Source organism: Crinia signifera, unplaced genomic scaffold, assembly GCF_055691185.1.
Source record: "Crinia signifera unplaced genomic scaffold, ASM5569118v1 HAP2_SCAFFOLD_676, whole genome shotgun sequence".
Taxonomy (NCBI): Eukaryota; Metazoa; Chordata; class Amphibia; order Anura; family Myobatrachidae; genus Crinia; species Crinia signifera.
This window is the reverse complement of record NW_028142574.1, coordinates 24,360-50,506: the sequence shown is the minus strand read 5'-3', so window position 1 is coordinate 50,506 and position 26,147 is coordinate 24,360. Positions and strand designations below refer to the sequence as shown.

Below are 26,147 nucleotides of genomic sequence, written 5' to 3'. Positions count from 1 at the left end.
TCCTTACCTCCCATGTGTTCCTACTCTGCTCCATGGCATCCCCCCTCCTTACCTTCCATGTGTTCCTACTCTCCTCCATGGCATCCCCCTTCTTACCTCCCATGTGTTCCTACTCTGCTCCATGGCATCCCCCCTCCTTACCTCTCATGTGCTCCTACTCTCCTCCATGGCATCCCCCCTCCTTACCTCCCATGTGTTCCTACTCTGCTCCATGGCATCCCCCTTCCTTACCTCCCATGTGTTACTACTCTCCTCCATGGCATCCCCCTTCTTACCTCCCATGTGTTCCTACTCTCCTTCATGGCATCCCCCCTCCTTACCTCCCATGTGTTCCTACTCTGCTCCATGGCATCCCCCCTCCTTACCTCCCATGTGTTCCTACTCTCCTCCATGGCATCCCCCTTCTTACCTCCCATGTGTTCCTACTCTGCTCCATGGCATCCCCCCTCCTTACCTCTCATGTGCTCATACTCTCCACCATTGCATCCCCCCCTCCTTACCTCTCATGTGCTCCTACTCTCCTCCATGGCATCCCCCCTTCTTACCTCCCATGTGTTACTACTCTCCTCCATGGCATCCCCCCTTCTTACCTCCCATGTGTTCCTACTCTCCTCCATGGCATCCCCCTTCTTACCTCCCATGTGTTACTACTCTGCTCCATGGCATCCCCCCTCCTTACCTCTTATGTTGCTCCTACTCTCCTCCATGGCATCCCCCCCTCCTTACCTCCCATGTGTTCCTACTCTCCTCCATGGCATCCCCCCCTCCTTACCTACCATGTGTTCCTACTCTCCTCCATGGCATCCCCCTCCTTACCTCCCATGTGTTCCTACTCTACTCCATGGCATCCCCCATCCTTACCTCTCATGTGCTCGTACTCTCCTTCATGGCATCCCCCCTTCTTACCTCCCATGTGTTCCTACTCTGCTCCATGGCATCCCCCTTCCTTACCTCCCATGTGTTCCTACTCTACTCCATGGCATCCCCCTTCCTTACCTCCCATGTGTTATTACTCTCCTCCATGGCATCCCCCCTCCTTACCTCCCATGTGCTCCTACTCTCCTCCATGGCATCCCCCCTTCTTACCGCCTGCATGCTCCTACTCTCCTCCATGGCATCCCCCCTTCTTACCTCCCATTTGTTCCTACTCTGCTCCATGACATCCCCCTTCCTTACCTCCCATGTGTTACTACTCTCCTCCATGGCATCCCCCCTTCTTACCTCCCATGTGTTCCTACTCTCCTCCATGGCATCCCCCCTTCTTACCTCCCATGTGTTCCTACTCTTCTCCATAGCATCCCCCTTCTTACCTCCCATGTGTTACTACTCTGCTTCATGGCATCCCCCCTCCTTACCTCTCATGTTGCTCCTACTCACCTCCATGGCATCCCCCCTCCTTACCTCCCATGTGTTCCTACTCTCCTCCATGGCATCCCCTTCCTTACCTCCCATGTGTTCCTACTCTCCTCCATGGCATCCCCCCCTCCTTACCTCCCATGTGTTCCTACTCTCCTCCATGGCATCCCCCTCCTTACCTCCCATGTGTTCCTACTCTACTCCATGGCATCCCCCATCCTTACCTCTCATGTGCTCGTACTCTCCCCCCCATGTGCTCCTACTCTCCTCCATGGCATCCCCCCTCCTTACCTCTCATGTGCTCCTACTCTCCTCCATGGCATACCCCCTCCTTACCCCCCATGTGTTCCTATTCTCCTCCATGGCATCCCCCCATCTTACCTCCCATGTGTTCCTACTCTGCTCCATGGCATCCCCCTTCTTACCTCCCATGTGTTCCTATTCTCCTCCATGGCATCCCCCCTCCTTACCTCCCATGTGCTCCTACTCTCCTCCATGGCATCCCCCTTCTAACCCTCCATGTGTTCCTACTCTCCTCTATGGCATCCCCCCTTCTTGCCTCCGTGTTCTCCTACTCTCCTCCATGGATGCTTGGTGCAGCCTGAGCCCAACCCCTTCCCTTCTTCTCTAGTTTCCTTCCCCCTCAGTATCTTGTCATTTCTACTGTCTGTGGTCACTGTACGCCCTGTCACCTCTTCGTTTCTACACCCTGTAGCCACCACTGGAGAACGGATCTTCTTTCATCCACACTCCTGTCTGGCCTTCCCTGTGTCTGTGCCCTTCATCACCAGGGTCTACATCTCGGTCCCCAAGCTCTGCTACATGAGAGTCACACCCAATGCCAACAGCCCCTTATGCCACTTACCGGCACATGCCCTTACCGGTCTCTGCTCTGCACTGAGATTCCTGTCTCGCCTCTGTATCTACCAGCCTCCTCCTACCACCAGCCATGCTGGCATGGCACTCCTGTGCTAGCCTTCCCCTTGTCTGTCTATCTCCACTGTAGATCGTAAGCTCTTGTGAGCAGGACCCTCTTTTAAATCACCCATGTCTATTATGTAAGAATTACATCTTAGTTCTTGTTCCACATACCCCATAGTTATACACTGTGGCACACACTGGCACTGCACATCCTCCTTTAGTTATACACTGTGGCACACTGGCACTGCACATCCTCCTTTAGTTATACACTGTGGCACACTGGCATGGCATGTCCTCCTTTAGTTATACACTGTGGCACACACTGGCACTGCACATCCTGCTTTAGTTATACACTGTGGCACACACTGGCACTGCATGTCCTCCTTTAGTTATACACTGTGGCACACACTGGCACTGCATGTCCTCCTTTAGTTATACACTGTGGCACACACTGGCACTGCACATCCTCCTTTAGTTATACACTGTGGCACACATTGGCACGGCACGTCCTCCTTTAGTTATACACTGTGGCACACACTGGCACTGCACATCCTCCTTTAGTTATACACTGTGGCACACACTGGCACTGCATGTCCTCCTTTAGTTATACACTGTGGCACACACTGGCACTGCACATCCTCCTTTAGTTATACACTGTGGCACACACTGGCACTGCACATCCTCCTTTAGTTATACGCCGTGGCACACACTGGCACTGCATGCCCTCCTTTAGTTATACACTGTGGCACACACTGGCACTGCACATTCTCCTTTAGTTATACACCGTGGCACACACTGGCACTGCACATCCTCCTTTTGTTATACACTGTGGCACACACTGGCACGGCACATCCTCCTTTAGTTATACACTGTGGCACACATTGGCATTGCACATCCTCATTTATTTATACACCGTGGCACACTGGCACTGCACATCCTCCTTTAGTTATACACTGTGGCACACATTGGCACTGCACATCCTCCTTTAGTTATACACTGTGGCACACATTGGCACTGCACATCCTCCTTTATTTATACACCGTGGCACACTGACACTGCACATCATCCTTTAGTTATACACTGTGGTACACACTGGCACTGCATGCCCTCCTTTAGTTATACACTGTGGCACACACTGGCACAGCATGCCCTCCTTTAGTTATATACTGTGGTACACATTGGCACTACATGTCTTCCTTTTGTTATACACTGTGGCACACACTGACACTGCACATCCTCCTTTAGTTATACACTGTGGCACACACTGGCGCTGCATGCCCTCCTTTAGTTATACACTGTGGCACACACTGGCACTGCATGCCCTCCTTTAGTTATACACTGTGGCACACACTGGCACTGCACGTCCTCCTTTAGTTATACACTGTGGCACACACTGGCACTGCACATCCTCCTTTAGTTATACACTGTGGCACACATTGGCACGGCACGTCCTCCTTTAGTTATACACTGTGGCACACACTGGCACTGCACATCCTCCTTTAGTTATACACTGTGGCACACACTGGCACTGCATGTCCTCCTTTAGTTATACACTGTGGCACACACTGGCACTGCACATCCTCCTTTAGTTATACACTGTGGCACACACTGGCACTGCACATCCTCCTTTAGTTATACGCCGTGGCACACACTGGCACTGCATGCCCTCCTTTAGTTATACACTGTGGCACACACTGGCACTGCACATTCTCCTTTAGTTATACACCGTGGCACACACTGGCACTGCACATCCTCCTTTTGTTATACACTGTGGCACACACTGGCACGGCACATCCTCCTTTAGTTATACACTGTGGCACACATTGGCATTGCACATCCTCATTTATTTATACACCGTGGCACACTGGCACTGCACATCCTCCTTTAGTTATACACTGTGGCACACATTGGCACTGCACATCCTCCTTTAGTTATACACTGTGGCACACATTGGCACTGCACATCCTCCTTTATTTATACACCGTGGCACACTGACACTGCACATCATCCTTTAGTTATACACTGTGGTACACACTGGCACTGCATGCCCTCCTTTAGTTATACACTGTGGCACACACTGGCACAGCATGCCCTCCTTTAGTTATATACTGTGGTACACATTGGCACTACATGTCTTCCTTTTGTTATACACTGTGGCACACACTGACACTGCACATCCTCCTTTAGTTATACACTGTGGCACACACTGGCGCTGCATGCCCTCCTTTAGTTATACACTGTGGCACACACTGGCACTGCATGCCCTCCTTTAGTTATACACTGTGGCACACACTGGCACTGCACGTCCTCCTTTAGTTATACACTGTGGCACACACTGGCACTGCACATCCTCCTTTAGTTATACACTGTGGCACACACTGGCACGGCACATCCTCCTTTAGTTATACACTGTGGCACACATTGGCACTGCACATCCTCCTTTATTTATACACCGTGGCACACTGGCACTGCACATCCTCCTTTAGTTATACACTGTGGCACACATTGGCACTGCACATCCTCCTTTAGTTATACACCGTGGCACACTGGCACTGCACATCATCCTTTAGTTATACACTGTGGTACACACTGGCACTGCATGCCCTACTTTAGTTATACACTGTGGCACACACTGGCACAGCATGCCCTCCTTTAGTTATATACTGTGGTACACATTGGCACTACATGTCTTCCTTTAGTTATACACTGTGGCACACACTGGCACGGCACATCCTCCTTTAGTTATACACTGTGGCACACTGGCACTGCACATCCTCCTTTATTTATACACCGTGGCACACTGGCACTGCACATCCTCCTTTAGTTATACACTGTGGCACACATTGGCACTGCACATCCTCCTTTAGTTATACACCGTGGCACACTGGCACTGCACATCCTCCTTTAGTTATACACTGTGGCACACATTGGCACTGCACATCCTCCTTTATTTATACACCTTGGCACACTGGCACTGCACATCATCCTTTAGTTATACACTGTGGTACACACTGGCACTGCATGCCCTCCTTTAGTTATACACTGTGGCACACACTGGCACTGCACATTCTCCTTTAGTTATACACTGTGGCACACACTGGCACTGCATGTCCTCCTTTAGTTATACACTGTGGCACACACTGGCACTGCACATTCTCCTTTAGTTATACACTGTGGCACACACTGGCACTGCATGTCCTCCTTTAGTTACAGTATACACTGTGGCACACACTAGCACTGCATGTCCTCCTTTGGTTATCCTCTGTGGCACACACTGGCACTGCACATTCTCCTTTAGTTATATACTGTGGTACACATTGGCACTACATGTCTTCCTTTTGTTATACACTGTGGCACACACTGGCACTGCACATCCTCCTTTAGTTATACACTGTGGCACACACTGGCACTGCATGCCCTCCTTTAGTTATACACTGTGGTACACACTGGCACTGCATGTCCTCCTTTAGTTATACACAGTGGCACACATTGGCATTGCATGTCCTCCTTTAGTTATACACTGTGGTACACACTGGCACTGCATGCCCTCCTTTAGTTATACACTGTGGCACACACTGGCACTGCACATTCTCCTTTAGTTATACACTGTGGCACACACTGGCACTGCATGTCCTCCTTTAGTTATACACTGTGGCACACACTGGCACTGCACATTCTCCTTTAGTTATACACTGTGGCACACACTGGCACTGCATGTCCTCCTTTAGTTACAGTATACACTGTGGCACACACTAGCACTGCATGTCCTCCTTTGGTTATCCTCTGTGGCACACACTGGCACTGCACGTCCTCCTTTGGTTATCCACTGTGGCACACACTGGCACTGCACGTCCTCCTTTGGTTATCCTCTGTGGCACACACTGGCACTGCACATTCTCCTTTAGTTATATACTGTGGTACACATTGGCACTACATGTCTTCCTTTTGTTATACACTGTGGCACACACTGGCACTGCACATCCTCCTTTAGTTATACACTGTGGCACACACTGGCACTGCATGCCCTCCTTTAGTTATACACTGTGGCACACACTGGCACTGCATGCCCTCCTTTAGTTATACACTGTGGCACACACTGGCACTGCACATTCTCCTTTAGTTATACACTGTGGCACACACTGGCACTGCATGTCCTCCTTTAGTTATACACTGTGGCACACACTGGCACTGCATGCCCTCCTTTAGTTATACACTGTGGCACACACTGGCACTGCATGTCCTCCTTTAGTTATACACTGTGGCACACACTGGCACTGCATGTCCTCCTTTAGTTATACACTGTGGCACACACTAGCACTGCATGTCCTCCTTTGGTTATCCTCTGTGGCACACACTGGCACTGCACGTCCTCCTTTGGTTATCCACTGTGGCACACACTGGCACTGCACGTCCTCCTTTGGTTATCCTCTGTGGCACACAATGGCATTTAGCACTGTACGTCCTCTGAGATATGACTGTGGCACAGACTGGTGAAACTGCTCCATTGTATATTTGATGACTTGTCTCCACGGGTGAATCCTCTCAGGTCCTCACAGCTTCTGTAATGACAAGCAGTCCTCACTCAGCAATATAACCCGTAACACAGCAATGACCTAATACAGGGGGAAGCCTCTACTGTGCCCAGAGCTGATGTGTGAGACTGGCAGCACAAACGGTGCCCGGGCTGATGTGTGAGACTGGCAGCACAAATGGTGCCCGGGCTGATGTGTGAGACTGGCAGCACATACGGTGCCCGGGCTGATGTGTGAGACTGGCAGCACATACTGTGCCCAGAGCTGATGTGTGAGACTGGCAGCACAAACGGTGCCCGGGCTGATGTGTGAGACTGGCAGCACATACGGTGCCCGGGCTGATGTGTGAGACTGGCAGCACATACTGTGCCCAGAGCTGATGTGTGAGACTGGCAGCACAAACGGTGCCCGGGCTGATGTGTGAGACTGGCAGCACATACTGTGCCCAGAGCTGATGTGTGAGACTGGCAGCACATACTGTGCCCAGAGCTGATGTGGGACACTGGCAGTGCCTACATGCCCGGTCTGATGTATAGGACTGGCAGCGCCTACAGTGCCCATTATGTGTCTGTAGCAGATGAATGTGCAGGTTTGGGGGACAGCGGGCACTGAGGGTTATGGGTTTAGTCACTGCAGCCACCAATGAGCCGGCCACACTGGGCACTGCAGCCACCAATGAGCCGGCCACACTGGGCACTGCAGCCACCAATGAGCCGGCCACACTGGGCACTGCAGCCACCAATGAGCCGGCCACACCGGGCACTGCTAGGCACCAATGAGCCGGCCACACCGGGCACTGCTAGGCACCAATGAGCTGGCCACACCGGGCACTGCTAGGCACCAAAGAGCTGGCCACACCGGGCACGGCTAGGCACCAATGAGCTGGCCACACCGGGCACTGCTAGGCACCAAAGAGCTGGCCACACCGGGCACGGCTAGGCACCAATGAGCTGGCCACACCGGGCACTGCTAGGCACCAAAGAGCTGGCCACACCGGGCACGGCTAGGCACCAATGAGCTGGCCACACCGGGCACTGCTAGGCACCAAAGAGCTGGCCACACCGGGCACGGCTAGGCACCAATGAGCTGGCCACACCGGGCACGGCTAGGCACCAATGAGCTGGCCACACCGGGCACTGCTAGGCACCAAAGAGCTGGCCACACTGGGCACGGCTAGGCACCAATGAGCCGGCCACACTGGGCACTGCAGCCACCAATGAGCCGGTCACTCTGGGCACTGCTAGGCACCAGCGAGCCGGCCACACCGGGCACTGCTAGGCACCAATGAGCCGGCCACACCGGGCACTGCTAGGCACCAATGAGCCAACCACACTGGGCACTGCAGCCACCAATAAGCCGGCCACCCTGGGCACTGCTAGGCACCAGCGAGCTGGCCACACCGGGCACTGCTAGGCACCAATGAGCCGGCCACACCGGGCACTGCTAGGCACCAGCGAGCCGGGCCACACTGGGCACTGCTAGTCACCAGCGAGCCGGCCACACCGGGCACTGCTAGGCACCAATGAGCCAGCCACACCGGGCACTGCTAGGCACCAATGAGCCGGCCACACCGGGCACTGCTGGGCACCAGCGAGCCAGCCACACCGGGCACTGCTAGGCACCACTGAGCCGGCCACATTGGGCACTGCTAGACACCAATGAGCTGGCCACACCGGGCACGGCTAGGCACCAATGAGCTGGCCACACTGGGCACGGCTAGGCACCAATGAGCCGGCCACACTGGGCACGGCTAGGCACCAATGAGCCGGCCACACTGGGCACGGCTAGGCACCAATGAGCCGGCCACACTGGGCACTGCTAGGCACCAATGAGCCGGCCACACCGGGCACTGCTAGGCACCAATGAGCTGGCCACACTGGGCACGGCTAGGCACCCTTTAGAGCCAGTTAATCCGGGTATAGAAGGGGGTGTTACCTTCATTGCTGGCCGTCCCCCGCTCCCGCTGTGATGAGAAGCAGCTGCTGGACTTCCTGCTGCAGTCTCAGCTCCAGAACCTCCACCAGGATGGTCCTACGTAAGCTCTCCTGGTGAATACCCATCCTCTGCAGCAAGTTATCCGTGAGCCTGAGCAGAGCTCTTCCTGTGCATAGAAACCAGAGATTGGCATAAGGTTGACATAATCAGAAGCCACACAGAGGAATACACTGCCACAGGGATGTGAGGATCAGGAAACAGGTGGTGACGTCTGAGCACTGGAGGGATTTCACTGATGCAGGGACTGGCGGGATGTGGCATAACTTCTCTCACCTGGCACAGTGCCCCAACAAAGAGTAAGGACCAGTCTCTTTCAGCAGCCACTTAGAGGAGCACAAATATCCCAAGCTTTCCCGCAAGAGGAATTCACAGTGTCCACACATTGCCCAAAATGAGTATGAGGGGGGGGTGTCACTAAACACTGTGGGCAAGGATGGGGGCCGAGGGGGGAAAATGCAGGGAGAGGACATCACAGTAGGGAAATAGCAGAGAGGATATCACAGTGGGGAATAGTGGGGAGAGGACATCACAGTGGGGAATAGCAGAGAGGATATCACAGTGGGGAAAAGTGGGGAGAGGACATCACAGTGGGAAATAGCAGGGAGAGGACATCACAGTGGGAAATAGCAGAGAGGACATCACAGTGGGAAATAGCAGGGAGAGGACATCACAGTGGGGAATAGCAGAGAGGATATCACAGTGGGGAAATAGCAGAGAGGATATCACAGTGGGGAATAGTGGGGAGAGGACATCACAGTGGGGAATAGCAGAGAGGACATCACAGTGGGAAATAGCAGGGAGAGGACATCACAGTGGGGAATAGCAGAGAGGATATCACAGTGGGGAATAGTGGGGAGAGGACCTCACAGTGGGAAATAGCAGGGAGAGGACATCACAGTGGGAAATAGCAGGGAGAGGACATCACAGTGGGGAATAGTGGGGAGAGGACCTCACACTGGGGAACAAATAGCAGGGAGAGGACATCACAGTGGGGAACAAATAGTGGGAGAGGACATCACAGTGGGGAACAAATAGTGGGAGAGGACATCACAGTGGGGAACAAATAGCAGGGAGAGGACATCACACGGGAATAGTGGGGAGAGGACATCACAGTGGGGAACAAATAGTGGGAGAGGACATCACAGTGGGGAACAAATAGCAGGGAGAGGACATCACACGGGAATAGTGGGGAGAGGACATCACAGTGGGGAATAGCAGAGAGGACATCACAGTGGGGAATAGCGGGGAGAGGACATCACAGTGGGGAATAGCAGGAAGAGGACATCACAGTGGGGAATAGTGGGGAGAGGATATCACAGTGGAAAATAGCAGGGAGAGGACATCGCTGTGGGGAACAAATAGCGGGGAGAGGATATCACACTGGGAAATAGCAGGGAGAGGACATCGCTGTGGGGAACAAATAGCGGGGAGAGGATATCACAGTGGAAAATTGCGGTGAGGACATCACAGTGGGGAGCAAATAACAGGGAGAGGACATCACAGTGGGGAACAAATAGCGGGGAGAGGAAATCACAGTGGGAAATAGCGGGGAGAGGACATCGCAGTGGGGAACAAATAGTGGGGAGAGGACATCACAGTGGTAAACAAATAGCTGGAAGAGGATGTGACGAACCTTCGGATGCCCCACCCCAGTTCGTCAATGGGTAGCCCCCCTAAAGGCCTACCGTGCTTGCACCCCAACACAGGGGGGCAGGCACCCAGCTATTCCTAAACAGCGCCCAGTGACTACCAGACCTTTGCAGGCCTGAAACTGCCACGCTGGAGGCAGAACTGTACTATTTCTCTAAGGGTGTCTGAATCCAGCAGGAAATGCCTTATCTCATCCCCCCCTTTCTCCTACAGGAAGCATCAGCCAGTTGAATAGACTGAGACCTTGCAATCCACAATATGGTCTGTTTTGACTTCACACCTGGGCCGCCCCTTATCAGCAATGGTTCCTGGCCTTTTGTTCTCCCCGGGGACTTGTTATAGACTGGCCGGCACCAGACCAGCAGGGGGCCAGAGAGTCCCAGAGAACAACCAGTTTCCAGGGCTCCGGCCTCAGCCAATCCCTACACAGGACTCAGGGGCATTTACATCTCAGGATTCAAGCAACGACCAATCCGGTCGCAGAACTCAAGAATAAAAGGGGCTGACACAGCAGCTCTGGGGGACTTTCTGCATCCATCCAGGATCCCTGACCCGGCGAGGCAGGATCCCAGGGGAGGAAGCTGAGTTCCCTCCAGACCCCACCAGAACATCAGCAGTGGGCAGTCGGCCCTGGCGCAGTGGACCCCATACCACAGCCAGCGGTTGCATCCAGCGTGCCAGCACCCCGACGGCACCCACAGGCCAAGCGGCTGGGATTCATCACCTGCAGGACCAGCAGTGGGCAGTCGGCCCTGGCGCAGTGGACCCCATACCACAGCCAGCGGTTGCATCCAGCGTGCCAGCACCCCGACGGCACCCACAGGCCAAGCGGCTGGGATTCATCACCTGCAGGACCGGCAGCGGGCATCGGCCTTGGCTCAGTGGAGCCCGTACCTCCGCTGGGGTTCTGCATTCCCCCCTCACCAAGGCCCCACCAGCCTCAGCTCAGAGACTGCCCAAGGTGACTATTGACTGTGGAAGGGAAGGGGAGGTGTTCACCTTTGTGTGGTTCTGATATAGTTAGTGTGTGCTGTGTATATTGTAGGCTACCTGTATTGTGTAGTGATAGTGGTGTGGTTATGGTTTTCATGTACTGTTAATATGAAATAAAGGTGCGTTTTGTACCTTGCTTTTGTGGCCTTACTGTGTGATCCGCGAACCGAGGTTCTCCCGGGACTGTGCAAATGCTGTAAACACTGCCTTTCTCAAGGCGGATACGAGCGATAGGCCCCTCCATGCACCCATGAGCCCGGGAGTCCTAACAATTGGTGGCAAGCAGTGGGGATCACACAGTCCTGTACACCAGGCAGAACCAGGGGCCCGTATCGTTATACGGCCAGGTTCTGTTGGCACAATAGCCCATAACCTGATAGTATAGAACCACACAGGGAGGAACACGTAAGCCAGACCCTAAGCAGGCTAAAATGCAGGAGAATGAGGAGCAGCGGGCTCGACAGGAGCGCGAACATCCCTACCGGAGGGCCCGCAAGCCAGAGCTGCAGGTATTATGCCAGTCCAAAGACATCGCCTTTGTGGATACGGACACCCGTGAAGTCCTCATTGGTCGGCTCGGTGAGTGGGTACGCACCCATCCGGCCGGCCCCGACGACGAGACTGCCACAAGTCCTGCGGAGGACTCCGGCACGGGGACCTCTGCACAGCCGGCGATGGATACCCTCCCGGCCCAACTCCTTGCAGCGTTGGACACGCTGGGACACCGGGGGCCCCGCCTAGGGTTCCGGGATGTGCCTCCATTCCGGGAGGCCGAGACGGACATTGACACGCACCTCCAGATGTTTGAGAACCTGATGGGAGTCCACCGGGTAGGTCCGGAGGACTGGCCCAAGTACCTAGGGCCGAGTCTGACCGGGAAGGCCCTGGAAGCCTACCAAGGACTCAGTGTACAGGCCTGTGGGAACTATGCCGAGCTGAAGAAGGCACTACTGGCCCGGTTCCAGATCACTGCTGAAACCTACCGCCAGCGCTTCCGAAGTATTAGGAAGAAGGAAGGTAGTTCCTACGTGGAGTATGGCTCACAGCTGCAGAGCCTCTACCGAAAGTGGACTGAAGGGAAGCAGGCGGCCAGCGCTGGGCAGATTGCGGATCTGATGGTAATGGAACAATTATTGGCCCAATTACCCGTGGACCTCCGGGAGTGGGTGGCGGATCGCGACCCCATCAGCCCGGGGAAGGCCGCCAGCCTAGCCGACGAATTCCTGGCTAACCGCTCGGGATGGAGGAACACGCTCTCTACCCCCTCCACCGGGCTACGGCGAGCCATTCAGGGCTCCCCGCCAGGGAAGCCCCCTACCAAACCCTTGGTCCCACGGTGGGAGCCCCCGAGAGCCCCGGCAGCCAACTTCCCACCACCCATTCCCAGGTCCCGAACCCCAATTGGACCTCGGGACTGCTTCCGCTGTGGACAGCCGGGGCACCTGCAGAGGAACTGTCCCCGGGGTCAAGACCGCCCCACCCCCGTAGCCCTTGTCTACGGGCAGCCGGCAAAGGGGCCCGGTGAAGAGGAGGAGGACCTATATACCGATGGGGATGAGGACAATGAGGGGGTCTATGCCGTGGACCTGGTAGGCGACCCGGGGGCACCTGCCCCGAAAAACATGCGGGGACACATGCAGCCAGTATGGGTCGAGGGACGGGAAGTAACTGGACTCAGAGACTCTGGAGCTTCTCTAACCCTGGTGGAGCCCGACCTAATCCCTCCCGGCCTCCTTCTGCAACAACAGCGAGTGACCATCCGCACCGCAGGAGGCCAGGAGCGGGACATTCCTGTAGCCCGGGTTCGAATGGACTGGAAGGCCGGGCAAGGAACCATAGAAGTGGGCGTGCTCAGCGGACTGCCCGCCAAGGTCATTTTAGGTAACGACCTTGGGCAAGGACTCGTGACCCATTTTGTGCAACCCGTTACCAGAAGCCAAACTCGGCAAGTAGGGAGGGGAGACCCGAACCCCCGACTACGGATCCCGACACCAACCCAGGCGCCGTCCTGGCGTGCAACCCTGGAACAAGGCCCCGGTCCTGAGAGGGTGAGTGAACCAAGTAACCATGACCTCCCGACTGTTCCTGACTTGGGGGAGGGCGACCGAGAGAAGTTTAGGAAGGCCCAGGCTACGGATCCCTCATTGGCCGAGTTGCGCCGGGCCGCCGAACAGGGGGGCCTGGACCGGGGAGGGAATCGTATAGTCTGGGAAAAGGGGCTGCTGTATAGGATAGTCCCCATAAGGCCTGACCTGGGGCCCGGCACCTCACCCAAACAACTGATAGTCCCCGCAGCCTATAGACCCGAGCTCCTGGCCCTGGCCCATGACATCCCGGCCGCCGGCCACCTGGGCACCCGTAAGACACGGAACCGGCTAGTGAAGAACTTCTTCTGGCCGGGGGTGTCACGGGCGGTAAAAGAGTATCGCGCCTCTTGTGACACCTGCCAGCGCTTAGCCGGCGCCCCAACCAAAGCCCCCTTGTTGCCCATGCCCATCATAGGGGAGCCATTCAGAAGGGTAGCGATAGACCTTGTAGGCCCCCTTAAGGTGCCCAGTCGGTCCGGCAAAAAGTACATCCTCACTCTGGTAGATGTGGCCACCCGGTACCCTGAGGCAGTGGCTCTCGCCTCCATAGATGCGGAGCACGTGGTACAGGCCCTTGTGGACATCTTCAGCAGAGTGGGGTACCCCCAGGAGGTGCTCACAGACCAGGGATCCCAATTCCAGGGAGAGCTAGTGAAGACCCTGTGGGAGAAGTGGGGGGTGAGGGCTCTCCGGACCACCGCTTACCACCCCCAAACCAATGGGTTGTGCGAACGGTTCAATGGGACCCTCAAGTCCCTGCTCAAAGCATACGTCCACTCAGAGGGGAAGGACTGGGAGAAGGCGCTGCCGCAACTCCTGTTTGCCTACCGAGAGGTGGCACAAGAGTCTACCGGCTACTCCCCCTTTGAGCTGTTGTATGGCCACTCAGTACGGGGACCCCTCGACCTAGTCAAGGAAGGGTGGGAGGGGACCTTCCGAGACCCAGAACAGCCGGTTCTGCAGTACGTTGAACAACTGCAGGCGCGACTGAAGCGGGTGATGGGCTTAGCCAGAGAAAACCTAGTCCAGGCCCAGGACAAACAAAAAGGATGGTATGACCAGCATGCTCGCCTCCGGGAAATGGTCCAGGGGCAGAAAGTGATGGTCCTGATACCGGTGAAGCATAACAAGCTCCAGGCCACGTGGGCAGGTCCCTACACCGTCATGGAGAGAAAAGGTCCCGTCTCTTACCTAGTATCCCTAGACAAAGGGGGCCGGCAATGCCGCGTCTTCCACATAAACCGGCTTAAGGGGTACGTGGAGAGGCACATAGGGGCGATGGTGGTGTGCTGCCCACCCATGGGTGAGACCGAGCTAGACCCCCTCCCTGACCTGCTAGAGGTAGCTCGACAAAACCAGGGCATTGAGGCAGTGCAGATAGGCGCCCAGCTGGAACCCCAACAGCAGCAGGAACTGGGGGAGGTGCTCCGGGAGCATGAAGCCCAGTTCACCTGCCGTCCGGGCTGCACCCCACTGGCCACCCACAATGTGGACACCGGGGAGGCCAAACCTTGCCGACAGGCGGCGTACAGAATAACCCCGGAAGTATTGAGACAGGTCCGGGCCGAAATAGAAGAGATGCTGCAACTTGGAGTAATAGTCCCCTCCCGTAGCCCCTGGGCAGCCGGGGTGGTGCTGGTGCCGAAGAAAGATGGTACCACCCGGTTCTGCGTGGATTACCGGAAGCTCAATGAGGTAACGGTGACCGATGCGTATCCCATGCCACGAATGGATGAGCTGTTGGACAGATTAGGTGGGGCCCGCTATGTGTCCACCCTGGATTTGAGCAAAGGGTATTGGCAAATACCCCTATCCAGCGGAGCACAGGAGCGCTCTGCATTCACCACCCCCTGTGGCCTCTTCGAATTCACGATGCTGCCATTTGGGATGAAGAATGCCCCTGCCACCTTCCAGCGCACAGTGGATAACATGCTGGAGGGGTGCCAGGAGTTTGCCCACGCCTACCTGGACGACATAGCTATCTTTAGTGACAGCTGGGAGGAGCATCTGACTCACGTTAGGGAGGTGCTGACCCGGATCCAGCGAGCCGGGTTCACCATCCGCCCCGACAAATGCCACATGGGAATGGCTGAGGTCCAATACCTAGGACACCGAGTGGGAAGCGGGCAGCTGCGCCCGGAGCCCGCTAAAGTAGAGGCCATTCTAAACTGGCCCCGGCCTTCCTCCCAGAAGCAGGTCCGCGCCTTCCTGGGGACTGCGGGGTACTACCGAAAGTTTGTACCCCAATACAGTACCATAGCCCAGCCCCTGACCGACTTGACTAAAAAGAAACACGCCAAACAGATAGCGTGGACAGCCCCCTGTGACCATGCCTTCTCCCAACTCAAATTGGCCTTAGCCAGCTCCCCCGTGCTAGCCACCCCCGACTTTGACAAACGGTTCTTGGTTCAGACTGATGCCTCAGACCATGGGCTGGGGGCCGTCTTAAGCCAAGTAGGGGCAGATGGCCGAGACCACCCCGTAGTGTACCTGTCCCGGAAACTGGTGGAGCGAGAGAGGGCCTATGCCACCATCGAAAAGGAATGCCTGGCCATTGTGTGGGCCCTAAAGAAGCTCCAACCATATCTTTATGGGAAGGAGTTCACTGTCCTGACCGACCATAACCCCCTGAGCTGGCTTCAAAAAACGTCTGGAGAGAACGGGAGGCTACTACGGTGGAGCCTTGCCCTCCAAGCTTATAATTTTTCTATTTCTCACAAAAAGGGGAAGGACCACGCCAATGCGGATGGACTGTCCCGACAGGAGGAGCCGGATCCCGCTCCCAGGAAACCACTGGCCCCGATCCTCCCGACTGGCCCTGATCCAAGAGCCAGCCCCTCCGACCGGGTTTAGGAAGGGGGAGGACTGTGACGAACCTTCGGATGCCCCACCCCAGTTCGTCAATGGGTAGCCCCCCTAAAGGCCTACCGTGCTTGCACCCCAACACAGGGGGGCAGGCACCCAGCTATTCCTAAACAGCGCCCAGTGACTACCAGACCTTTGCAGGCCTGAAACTGCCACGCTGGAGGCAGAACTGTACTATTTCTCTAAGGGTGTCTGAATCCAGCAGGAAATGCCTTATCTCATCCCCCCCTTTCTCCTACAGGAAGCATCAGCCAGTTGAATAGACTGAGACCTTGCAATCCACAATATGGTCTGTTTTGACTTCACACCTGGGCCGCCCCTTATCAGCAATGGTTCCTGGCCTTTTGTTCTCCCCGGGGACTTGTTATAGACTGGCCGGCACCAGACCAGCAGGGGGCCAGAGAGTCCCAGAGAACAACCAGTTTCCAGGGCTCCGGCCTCAGCCAATCCCTACACAGGACTCAGGGGCATTTACATCTCAGGATTCAAGCAACGACCAATCCGGTCGCAGAACTCAAGAATAAAAGGGGCTGACACAGCAGCTCTGGGGGACTTTCTGCATCCATCCAGGATCCCTGACCCGGCGAGGCAGGATCCCAGGGGAGGAAGCTGAGTTCCCTCCAGACCCCACCAGAACATCAGCAGTGGGCAGTCGGCCCTGGCGCAGTGGACCCCATACCACAGCCAGCGGTTGCATCCAGCGTGCCAGCACCCCGACGGCACCCACAGGCCAAGCGGCTGGGATTCATCACCTGCAGGACCGGCAGCGGGCATCGGCCTTGGCTCAGTGGAGCCCGTACCTCCGCTGGGGTTCTGCATTCCCCCCTCACCAAGGCCCCACCAGCCTCAGCTCAGAGACTGCCCAAGGTGACTATTGACTGTGGAAGGGAAGGGGAGGTGTTCACCTTTGTGTGGTTCTGATATAGTTAGTGTGTGCTGTGTATATTGTAGGCTACCTGTATTGTGTAGTGATAGTGGTGTGGTTATGGTTTTCATGTACTGTTAATATGAAATAAAGGTGCGTTTTGTACCTTGCTTTTGTGGCCTTACTGTGTGATCCGCGAACCGAGGTTCTCCCGGGACTGTGCAAATGCTGTAAACACTGCCTTTCTCAAGGCGGATACGAGCGATAGGCCCCTCCATGCACCCATGAGCCCGGGAGTCCTAACAGAGGACATCACAATGGGGAACAAATAGCGGGAAGAGGACATCTCAGTGGGAACAAATAGCGGGGAGAGGACATCACAGTGGGAAATAGCAGTGAGAACTTTACAGAGGGGAAAAAATAGTGGGGAGAGGACATCACAGTGGGGAACAAATAGTGGGAGAGGACATCACAGTGGGGAACAAATAGATGGAAGAGGACATCACAGTGGGGAACAAACAGCTGGAAGAGGATATCACAGTGGGGAACAAATAGCGGGGAGAGGACATCACAGTGGGGAACAAATAGCAAGAAGAGGACATCACAGTGGGGAACAAATAGCAAGAAGAGGACATCACAGTGGGGAACAAATAGCTGGAAGAGGACATCACAGTGGGGAACAAATAGCAAGAAGAGGACATCACAGTGGGGAACAAATAGCTGGAAGAGGACATCACAGTGGGGAACAAATAGCAGGGAGTGGACACAGTGGCGTAGCTACATATGTGGCAGACCCAGCGGCGGCTTGGGGGAGCAGCGCCAGTGGGGTCTGTGGTGGGTGCCGCTGGCTGAACTGACAGGCAACCCAGGCAGCAGTGAGCGCTGAGCTGGACCCGCTCCGTGCATATCTAATAAGCGGTGACCCAGTGCAGTGCATATTGAATAAGCGGGTTCCCTCCCTGTGCATATGTAATGAGTGGGGACCCAGTGCAGTGTAGATTGAAGGGAAAGGTCCCGCTCATTACATATGCACTGAGTTGGACCAGCTCAGCTCACTGCTGTCTGGGTCGCCTGTCAGCTAAGCCAGCGGTGCCTGTAGTCCATTGCCTCGCCGCTTCGGGGGGGGGCGCCGGAATTGTGTAATATCTGGGCTCCCGGTTTTTTTATTGCATTGCATCGATTTTTCATTGTAAATACCCCCACTATCCAACTACGCATGGAGTTGACTCTATATAGTGTGGCGAGCGCAGCGAGCCACCGAGCCCAAAGCGTGGCGAGCACAGCGCGCCCCGGGAGGAGACGCGGATTACTTTACATGTATTCTGCGTCCGCTCGCCACGCTTCTGGCTATATAAAATCAACTCCATGCGCAGTTGGATAGTGGGGGTATGAAATCACCCATGGGTGACTATACAATTAAAAATCGGGTCTTTACAATGAAAAATCGCATCGCATGAATTGTATGCCACTATATTGCATGTGATGCGATGCGATGCAATACAAGAAAAAAATCGGGCGCCCAGATATTACACAAGTACCGACATCACACTGGGGAATAGCAGGGAGAGGACATCACAGTGGGGAACAAATATTGGGGGGAGGACATCACAGTGGAGAATAGCGGGAGAGGACATCACAGTGGGGAACAAATAGAGGGGGGAGGATATCACAGTGGGGAAGAGCGGGGAGAGGACATCACAGTGTGGAACAAATAGTGGAGGGAGGACATCACAGTGGGGAATACTGGGAAGAGGACATCACAGTGGGGAATAGCGGTGAGAGGACATCACAGTGGGGAATAGCGGGGAGAGGACATCACCTTGGGGAATAGTGAGGAGAGGACATCACCTTGGGGAATAGCGAGGAGAGGACATCACAGTGGGGAATATCGGGGAGAGGACATCACAGCGGGGAATAGCAGGGAGAGGACATTACAGTGGGGAATAGCGGGAGAGGACATCACAGTGGGGAATAGTGGGGGAGACATCACAGTGGGGAATAGCGTGGAGAGGACATCACAGTGGGCAACAAATAGTGGGGGGAGGACATCACAGTGGGGAATAGTGGGGGGAGGACATCACAGTGGGGAATAGTGGGGGGAGGACATCACAGTGGGGAATAGTGGGGAGAAGACATCACAGTGGGGAATAGTGGGGAGAAGACATCACAGTGGGGAATAGTGGGAAGAGAACATCACAGTGGGGAACAAATAGTGGGGGGAGGACATCACAGTGGGAAATAGAGGCTAGGACATCACAGTGGGGAATAGCGGGTAGGACATCACAGTGGGGAATAGCGGGGAGAGGACATCACAGCGGGGAATAGAGGGGAGAGGACATCACAGTGGAGAACAAATAGTGGGGGGAGGACAGTGGGGAATAGTGGGGAGAGGACATCACAGTGGGGAACAAATAGTGGGGGGAGGACATCACAGTGGGGGAACAAATAGTGGGGGGAGGACATCACAGTGGGGAATAGTGGGGGGAGGACATCACAGTGGGGAATAGTGGGGAGAAGACATCACAGTGGGGAATAGTGGGAAGAGAACATCACAGTGGGGAACAAATAGTGGGGGGAGGACATCACAGTGGGGAATAGAGGGTAGGACATCACAGTGGGGAATAGCGGGTAGGACATCACAGTGGGGAATAGCGGGAAGAGGACATCACAGTGGGGAATAGAGGGGAGAGGACATCACAGTGGAGAACAAATAGTGGGGGGAGGACAGTGGGGAATAGTAGGGAGAGGACATCACAGTGGGGAACAAATAGTGGGGGGAGGACATCACAGTGGGGAATAGCGGAGAGGACATCACAGTGTGGAATAGTGGGGAGAGGACATCACAGTGAGGAATATTGGGGAGAGGACATCACAGTGAGGAATACTGGGGAGAGGACATCACAGTGAGGAATATTGGGGAGAGGACATCACAGTGGGGAATAGTGGGGGTAGGACATCACAGTGGGGAACAATTAGTGGGGGAGGACATCACAGTGGGGAATAGCGGGGAGAGGACATCACAGTGGGGAATAGCGGGTAGGACATCACAGTGGGGAACAAATAGTGGGGGAAGGACATCACAGTGGGGAATAGCAGAGAGGACATCACAGTGGGGAATAGCGGGGAGAGGACATCACAGTGGGGAATAGTGGGGAGAGGACATCACAGTGGGGAATAGTGAGGGGAGGACATCACAGTGGGGAACAATTAGCGGGGAGAGGACATCACAGTGAGGAATAGTGGGAAGAGGACATCACAGTGGGGAATAGTGAGGGGAGGACATCACAGTGGGGAACAATTAGTGGGGGGAGGACATCACAGTGGGGAATAGCGGGGAGAGGACATCACAGTGGGGAATAGCGGGAAGAGGACATCACAGTGGGGAATAGCGGGGAGAGGACATCACAGTGGGAAATAGCGGGGAGAGGACATCACAGTGAGGAATACTGGGGAGAGGACATAACAGTGGGAAATAGTGAGGGGAGGACATCACAGTGGGGAACAATTAGCGGGGAGAGGACATCACAGTGAGAAATAGTGGGGAGAGGACATCACAGTGGGGAACAATTAGGGGGGGGAGGACATCACAGTGGGGAATAGCGGGGAGAGGACATCACAGTGGGGAATAGCGGGGAGAGGACATCACAGTGGGGAATAGTGGGGGGAGGACATCACAGTGGGGAACAATTAGTGGGGGAGGACATCACAGTGGGGAATAGCGGGGAGAGGACATCACAGTGGGGAATAGCGGGTAGGACATCACAGTGGGGAACAAATAGTGGGGGAAGGACATCACAGTGGGGAATAGCAGAGAGGACATCACAGTGGGGAATAGCGGGGAGAGGACATCACAGTGGGGAATAGTGGGGAGAGGACATCACAGTGGGGAATAGTGAGGGGAGGACATCACAGTAGGGAACAATTAGCGGGGAGAGGACATCACAGTGAGGAATAGTGGGGAGAGGACATCACAGTGGGGAATAGTGAGGGGAGGACATCACAGTGGGGAACAATTAGTGGGGGGAGGACATCACAGTGGGGAATAGCGGGGAGAGGACATCACAGTGGGGAATAGCGGGGAGAGGACATCACAGTGGGGAATAGCGGGGAGAGGACATCACAGTGGGAAATAGCGGGGAGAGGACATCACAGTGAGGAATACTGGGGAGAGGACATAACAGTGGGAAATAGTGAGGGGAGGACATCACAGTGGGGAACAATTAGCGGGGAGAGGACATCACAGTGAGAAATAGTGGGGAGAGGACATCACAGTGGGGAACAATTGGGGGGGAGGACATCACAGTGGGGAATAGCGGGGAGAGGACATCACAGTGGGGAATAGCGGGGGGAGGACATCACAGTGGGGAATAGCGGGGAGAGGACATCACAGCGGGGAATAGCGGGGAGAGGACAACACAGTGGGGAATAGTGGGGAGAGGACATCACAGTGGGGAATAGTGGGGAGAGGACATTACAGTGGGGAATAGTGAGGGGAGGACATCACAGTGGGGAATAGTGGGGAGAGGACATTACAGTGGGGAATAGTGAGGGGAGGACATCACAGTGGGGAATAGCGGGGAGAGGACATCACAGAGGTAATATTACAGGGAGGGGACACAAGAGGATGACACACAGGGAAATAATAGTAGGGGAGAATAGTGGTCTGGGGAAACAGTCAGTGATCCCACCTGAAATGTCATGGGTGTATGCTGCCTGCACCAAGCCAGCTGCATTCTGTAGAGGTCCATACTGCAGCCAGGAGCAGACGTCTTGTACAGTCCAGTCACACACTGGCTTCTCCCAGATGTCCTCATCTTCTGAGAGCTGTGACACCAGGCCCTGGGGAGGCAGGAAAGTGCTGACTATGGGCAATATCCTGGCCTATTCCGGGAACAGGATCTGAGTATGCCATCGCACCATTCCACCCACCCACCCTCCCAGGCCCATAGTTGCTGACTTTCTGTCTTCATGCAAGAGCAGCCTGTATTTACCCTGCATGCAAGAACATGGTTTTACCAAGATACAAAGTCCTTGAATGTGCATGAGCTAATGCAGCCGTGTACATGCCATAATGCGTAAGCGCTGTCGCGATCGCCCCACTTGTGCCTGATACGGGAGGTGCTGCCAGATGCGGGGTCTATCAGACTATGTATTACCTGGGAGCACTCAGCCATGGGACGTCCCTGAGTCACTCTGGTCCCCGCTGCTTCCTGGCCGCACCTGTAAGGAGACATGGGGATTATCTCTGGCCCGCGGACCGCTGGGCACCGACCATTATGTCATGTTCCTCTGGGGTATGCGCAGGAATACAGGTCACCCATCACCGGTGTATTCCCACCTGTCAGCACAACCTAAACTGAGAGTACTCTCCTTTCCTGTGACACACTCCTGCCACTCACTTACTCAGTGTCCCGGTCCTGGCAGACAGTGGGCACGCGCCACAGAAAGTGCATGTGACACTAGTGAGGAACTCACCCAGGCCTTACACCCTCGCCCCCAGCCCTGGCCTTGCACCCTCATCCCCAGCCCAGACCTTACACAGCCTCATCCCCAGCCCGGACCTTACACCCTCACCCCCATACCCAGACCTTACATATCCTCGCTCCCAGCCCAGACCTTACACAGCCTCGACCCACAGCCCGGACCTTGCCCCTGCCCGGGCCTTACACCCTCGTCCCCAGTCTGGGCCTTACACCCTCGTCCCCAGCCCGGACCTTCCACACCCTCACCCCCAGCCCGGACCTTACACATCTTTGCCCCCAGCCTGGGCCTTACACACTCGCCCCCTAGCACGGGCCTTACACCCTCACCCCAGCCCTGGCCTTGCACCCTCATCAGAAGCCCGGACCTTACACAGCCTCATCCCCAGCCTGGACCTTACACATCCTCGCCCCAGCAGGAACCTTACACCCTCACCCCCAGCCCAGACCTTACACATCCTCATCCCCAGCCTGGGCCTTACACCCTCAGCCCCAGCCCAGACCTTACACATCCTCGCCCCAGCACGAACCTTACACCCTCACCCCCAGCCCAGACCTTACATATCCTCGCTCCCAGCCCCGGCCTTACACAGCCTCATCCCCAGCCTGGGCCTTACATCCTCACCCCCAGCCCGGACCTTACACCCTCACCCCCAGCATGGACCTTACACATCCTCGCCCCCAGCACGGACCTTACACATCCTCCCTCCCATCCCGGACCTTACACAGCCTCGCTGCCAGCCCAGACCTTCCACATCCTCATCCCCAGCCCGGACCTTACACAGCCTCGCCCCAGCACGAACCTTACACCCTCACCCCCAGCCCAGACCTTACATATCCTCGCTCCCAGCCCCGGCCTTACACAGCCTCATCCACAGCCTGGGCCTTACACCCTCACCCCCAGCCCGGACCTTACACCCTCACCCCCAGCATGGACCTTACACATCCTCGCCCCCAGCACGGACCTTACACATCCTCGCTCCCATCCCAGACCTTACACAGCCTCGCTGCCAGCCCAGACCTTACACATCCTCATCCCCAGCCCGGACCTTACACAGCCTCGACCCACGGCCCAGGCCTTGCCCCTGCCCGGGCATTACACCAACGCCCCCAGTCTGGGCCTTATACCCTCACACCCAGCCCGGACCTTACACACCCTCACCCCCAGCCCGGACCTTACACATCCTCACCCCCAGCCTGTGCCTTACACCCTCGCCCCCTAGCACGGGCCTTACACCCTCGCCCCAGCCCTGGCCTTGCACCCTCATCCGCAGCCCGGACCTTACACAGCCTCATCCCCAGCTTGGGCCTTACACATCCTCGCCGCCAGCCCAGACCTTACATATCCTCGCTCCCAGCCCAGACCTTACACATCCTCACCCCCAGCCCAGACCTTACACAGCCTCACCCCCAGCCCAGACCTTACACATCCTTGCTGCCAGCCCAGACCTTACACATCCTCATCCCCAGCCTGGACCTTACACAGCCTCGACCCACGGCCCGGACTTTGCCCCTGCCCGGGCCTTACACCCTCGCCCCCAGTCTGGGCCTTACACCCTCACCCCCAGCCCAGACCTTCCACACCCTCACCCCCAGCCCGGACCTTCCACACCCTCACCCCCAGCCCGGACCTTACACATCTTCGCCCCCAGCCTGGGCCTTACACCCTCACCCCCCAGCACGGGCCTTACACCCTCGCCCCCCGAGCACCGGCCTTACACCCTCGCCACCCAGCACAGGCCTTACACCCTCACCCCCCTCAGAGCTACCACCATTAGACGAGGATTCCTTCTGCCAGGGATTTGCAGCCATGAGACATCTGTATATTCTGTGACTATTAGTACATAGGTCCCGGAGGAGGGAGCACGGACATTTCCCAGCTCATCGCAAACTTTCTGGGGTATGTCCCCCCCCAGCATTGCGGCAGCGCCCCTTCCCATCCCACGTGCCATGGGGCACACAGCTACATGGCCTAGGAGGGTATGGAGGCACTGCTGCTACATACAGCCTGCCCATATAACGGCATGCCCTCACCAGTATCCTGCCCATATAACGGCATGCCCTCCCCAGTATCCTGCCCATATAACGGCATGCCCTCCCCAGTATCCTGCCCATATTTTATAGCATGCCCTCCCCAGTATCCTGCCCACATAACGGCATGCCCTCCCCAGTATCCTGCCCACATAACGGCATGTCCTCACCAGTATCCTGCCAATGACAGGTAATTACCCTATTGCCCTCCCCAGTATCCTGCCAATGACGGGTAATTACCCTATTGCCCTCCCCAGTATCCTGCCAATGACGGGTAATTACCCTATTGCCCTCCCCAGTATCCTGCCAATGACGGGTAATTACCCTATTGCCCTCCCCAGTATCCTGCTAATGACGGGTAATTACCCTATTGCCCTCCCCAGTATCCTGCCAATGACGGGTAATTACCCTATTGCCCTCCCCAGTATCCTGCTAATGACAGGTAATTACCCTATTGCCCTCCCCAGTATCCTGCCAATGACGGGTAATTACCCTATTGCCCTCCCCAGTATCCTGCCAATGACGGGTAATTACCCTATTGCCCTCGCCATGGGGCAGTACACAGATTATATCACCTGCACGTTCTCTCCGCTGTCCTTCCTTCTGCTCACACTTGTCCCATTGCAGACTGAAGCTGTGCCATTATAGATACTCCGGAATGTGACACCAGGGCCCCTCCAAACAGAATGTGGCCCTGTCCAGGCTCCTCTCTCCCCTACTGCAACCTCATTCACAGCCTTACTATAGCTGAAGCTGCACCTTCTCTCCCCCTCTTCCCAATCCTGTGTCATTACCACACCTCTCTCCTTATCTCCTCACCTGTCCCAGCTCACCTGGTGGCCACACCCCTCTCCTGTCCCAGCACACCTGGTGGCCACACCTATCTCCTATTCCTCTCTCCTGTCCCAGCACACCTGGTGGCCACGCCCCTCTCCTATTCCTCTCTCCTGTCCCAGCACACCTGGTGGCCACGCCCCTCTCCTGGTATGTGGGAGAATAGCTGAAATACCTGAGCAGGCATGTTGTGGTTTGCTGTGAGTATTACAGCGCTCCAGGGCTGCAGGATTTCCTTTGTTATCACTGAGCTGTGTAGAAGGCAGAGGTGACTGGAGCAGGAGAAGCTGATAGAGCACATTGCCGCCGCCTCGTCGTCTCGCTGTAGTCACAACTGTGTACAAGCATTACTCCTATAACTTGCAAAGCTTCAAACGGGCACTGAAAACTCACCTATTCATCAAAGCGTACCCTTCCACTGCATAAACCAGCTGGTTCTCCGACCCCTTGCCTGTTTACATCCTGCTATCTAGCCACCACCCACTTGCTTGCGCCTCTTGTAATCTGTCTGTCTCCCCTTCCTACTAGATTGTAAGCT

General features: G+C 55.7%; 1 protein-coding gene across 1 annotated transcript; it reads right to left on the bottom strand.

Moving 5' to 3' along the window:
- Window positions 1-6,649: 6,649 nt before the first annotated feature.
- Window positions 6,650-22,476, bottom strand: LOC146055961 (sterile alpha motif domain-containing protein 12-like). Its single transcript, XM_083168335.1, has 4 exons — window positions 22,421-22,476; window positions 21,953-22,103; window positions 8,745-8,910; window positions 6,650-6,836 (listed from the first exon to the last, which is right to left on the bottom strand). The coding sequence occupies exons 1-3, from the start codon at window positions 22,436-22,438 to the stop codon at window positions 8,747-8,749; spliced, it is 333 nt and encodes a 110-aa protein (XP_083024461.1). The 5' UTR covers window positions 22,439-22,476; the 3' UTR covers window positions 6,650-6,836; window positions 8,745-8,746.
- Window positions 22,477-26,147: the final 3,671 nt, after the last annotated feature.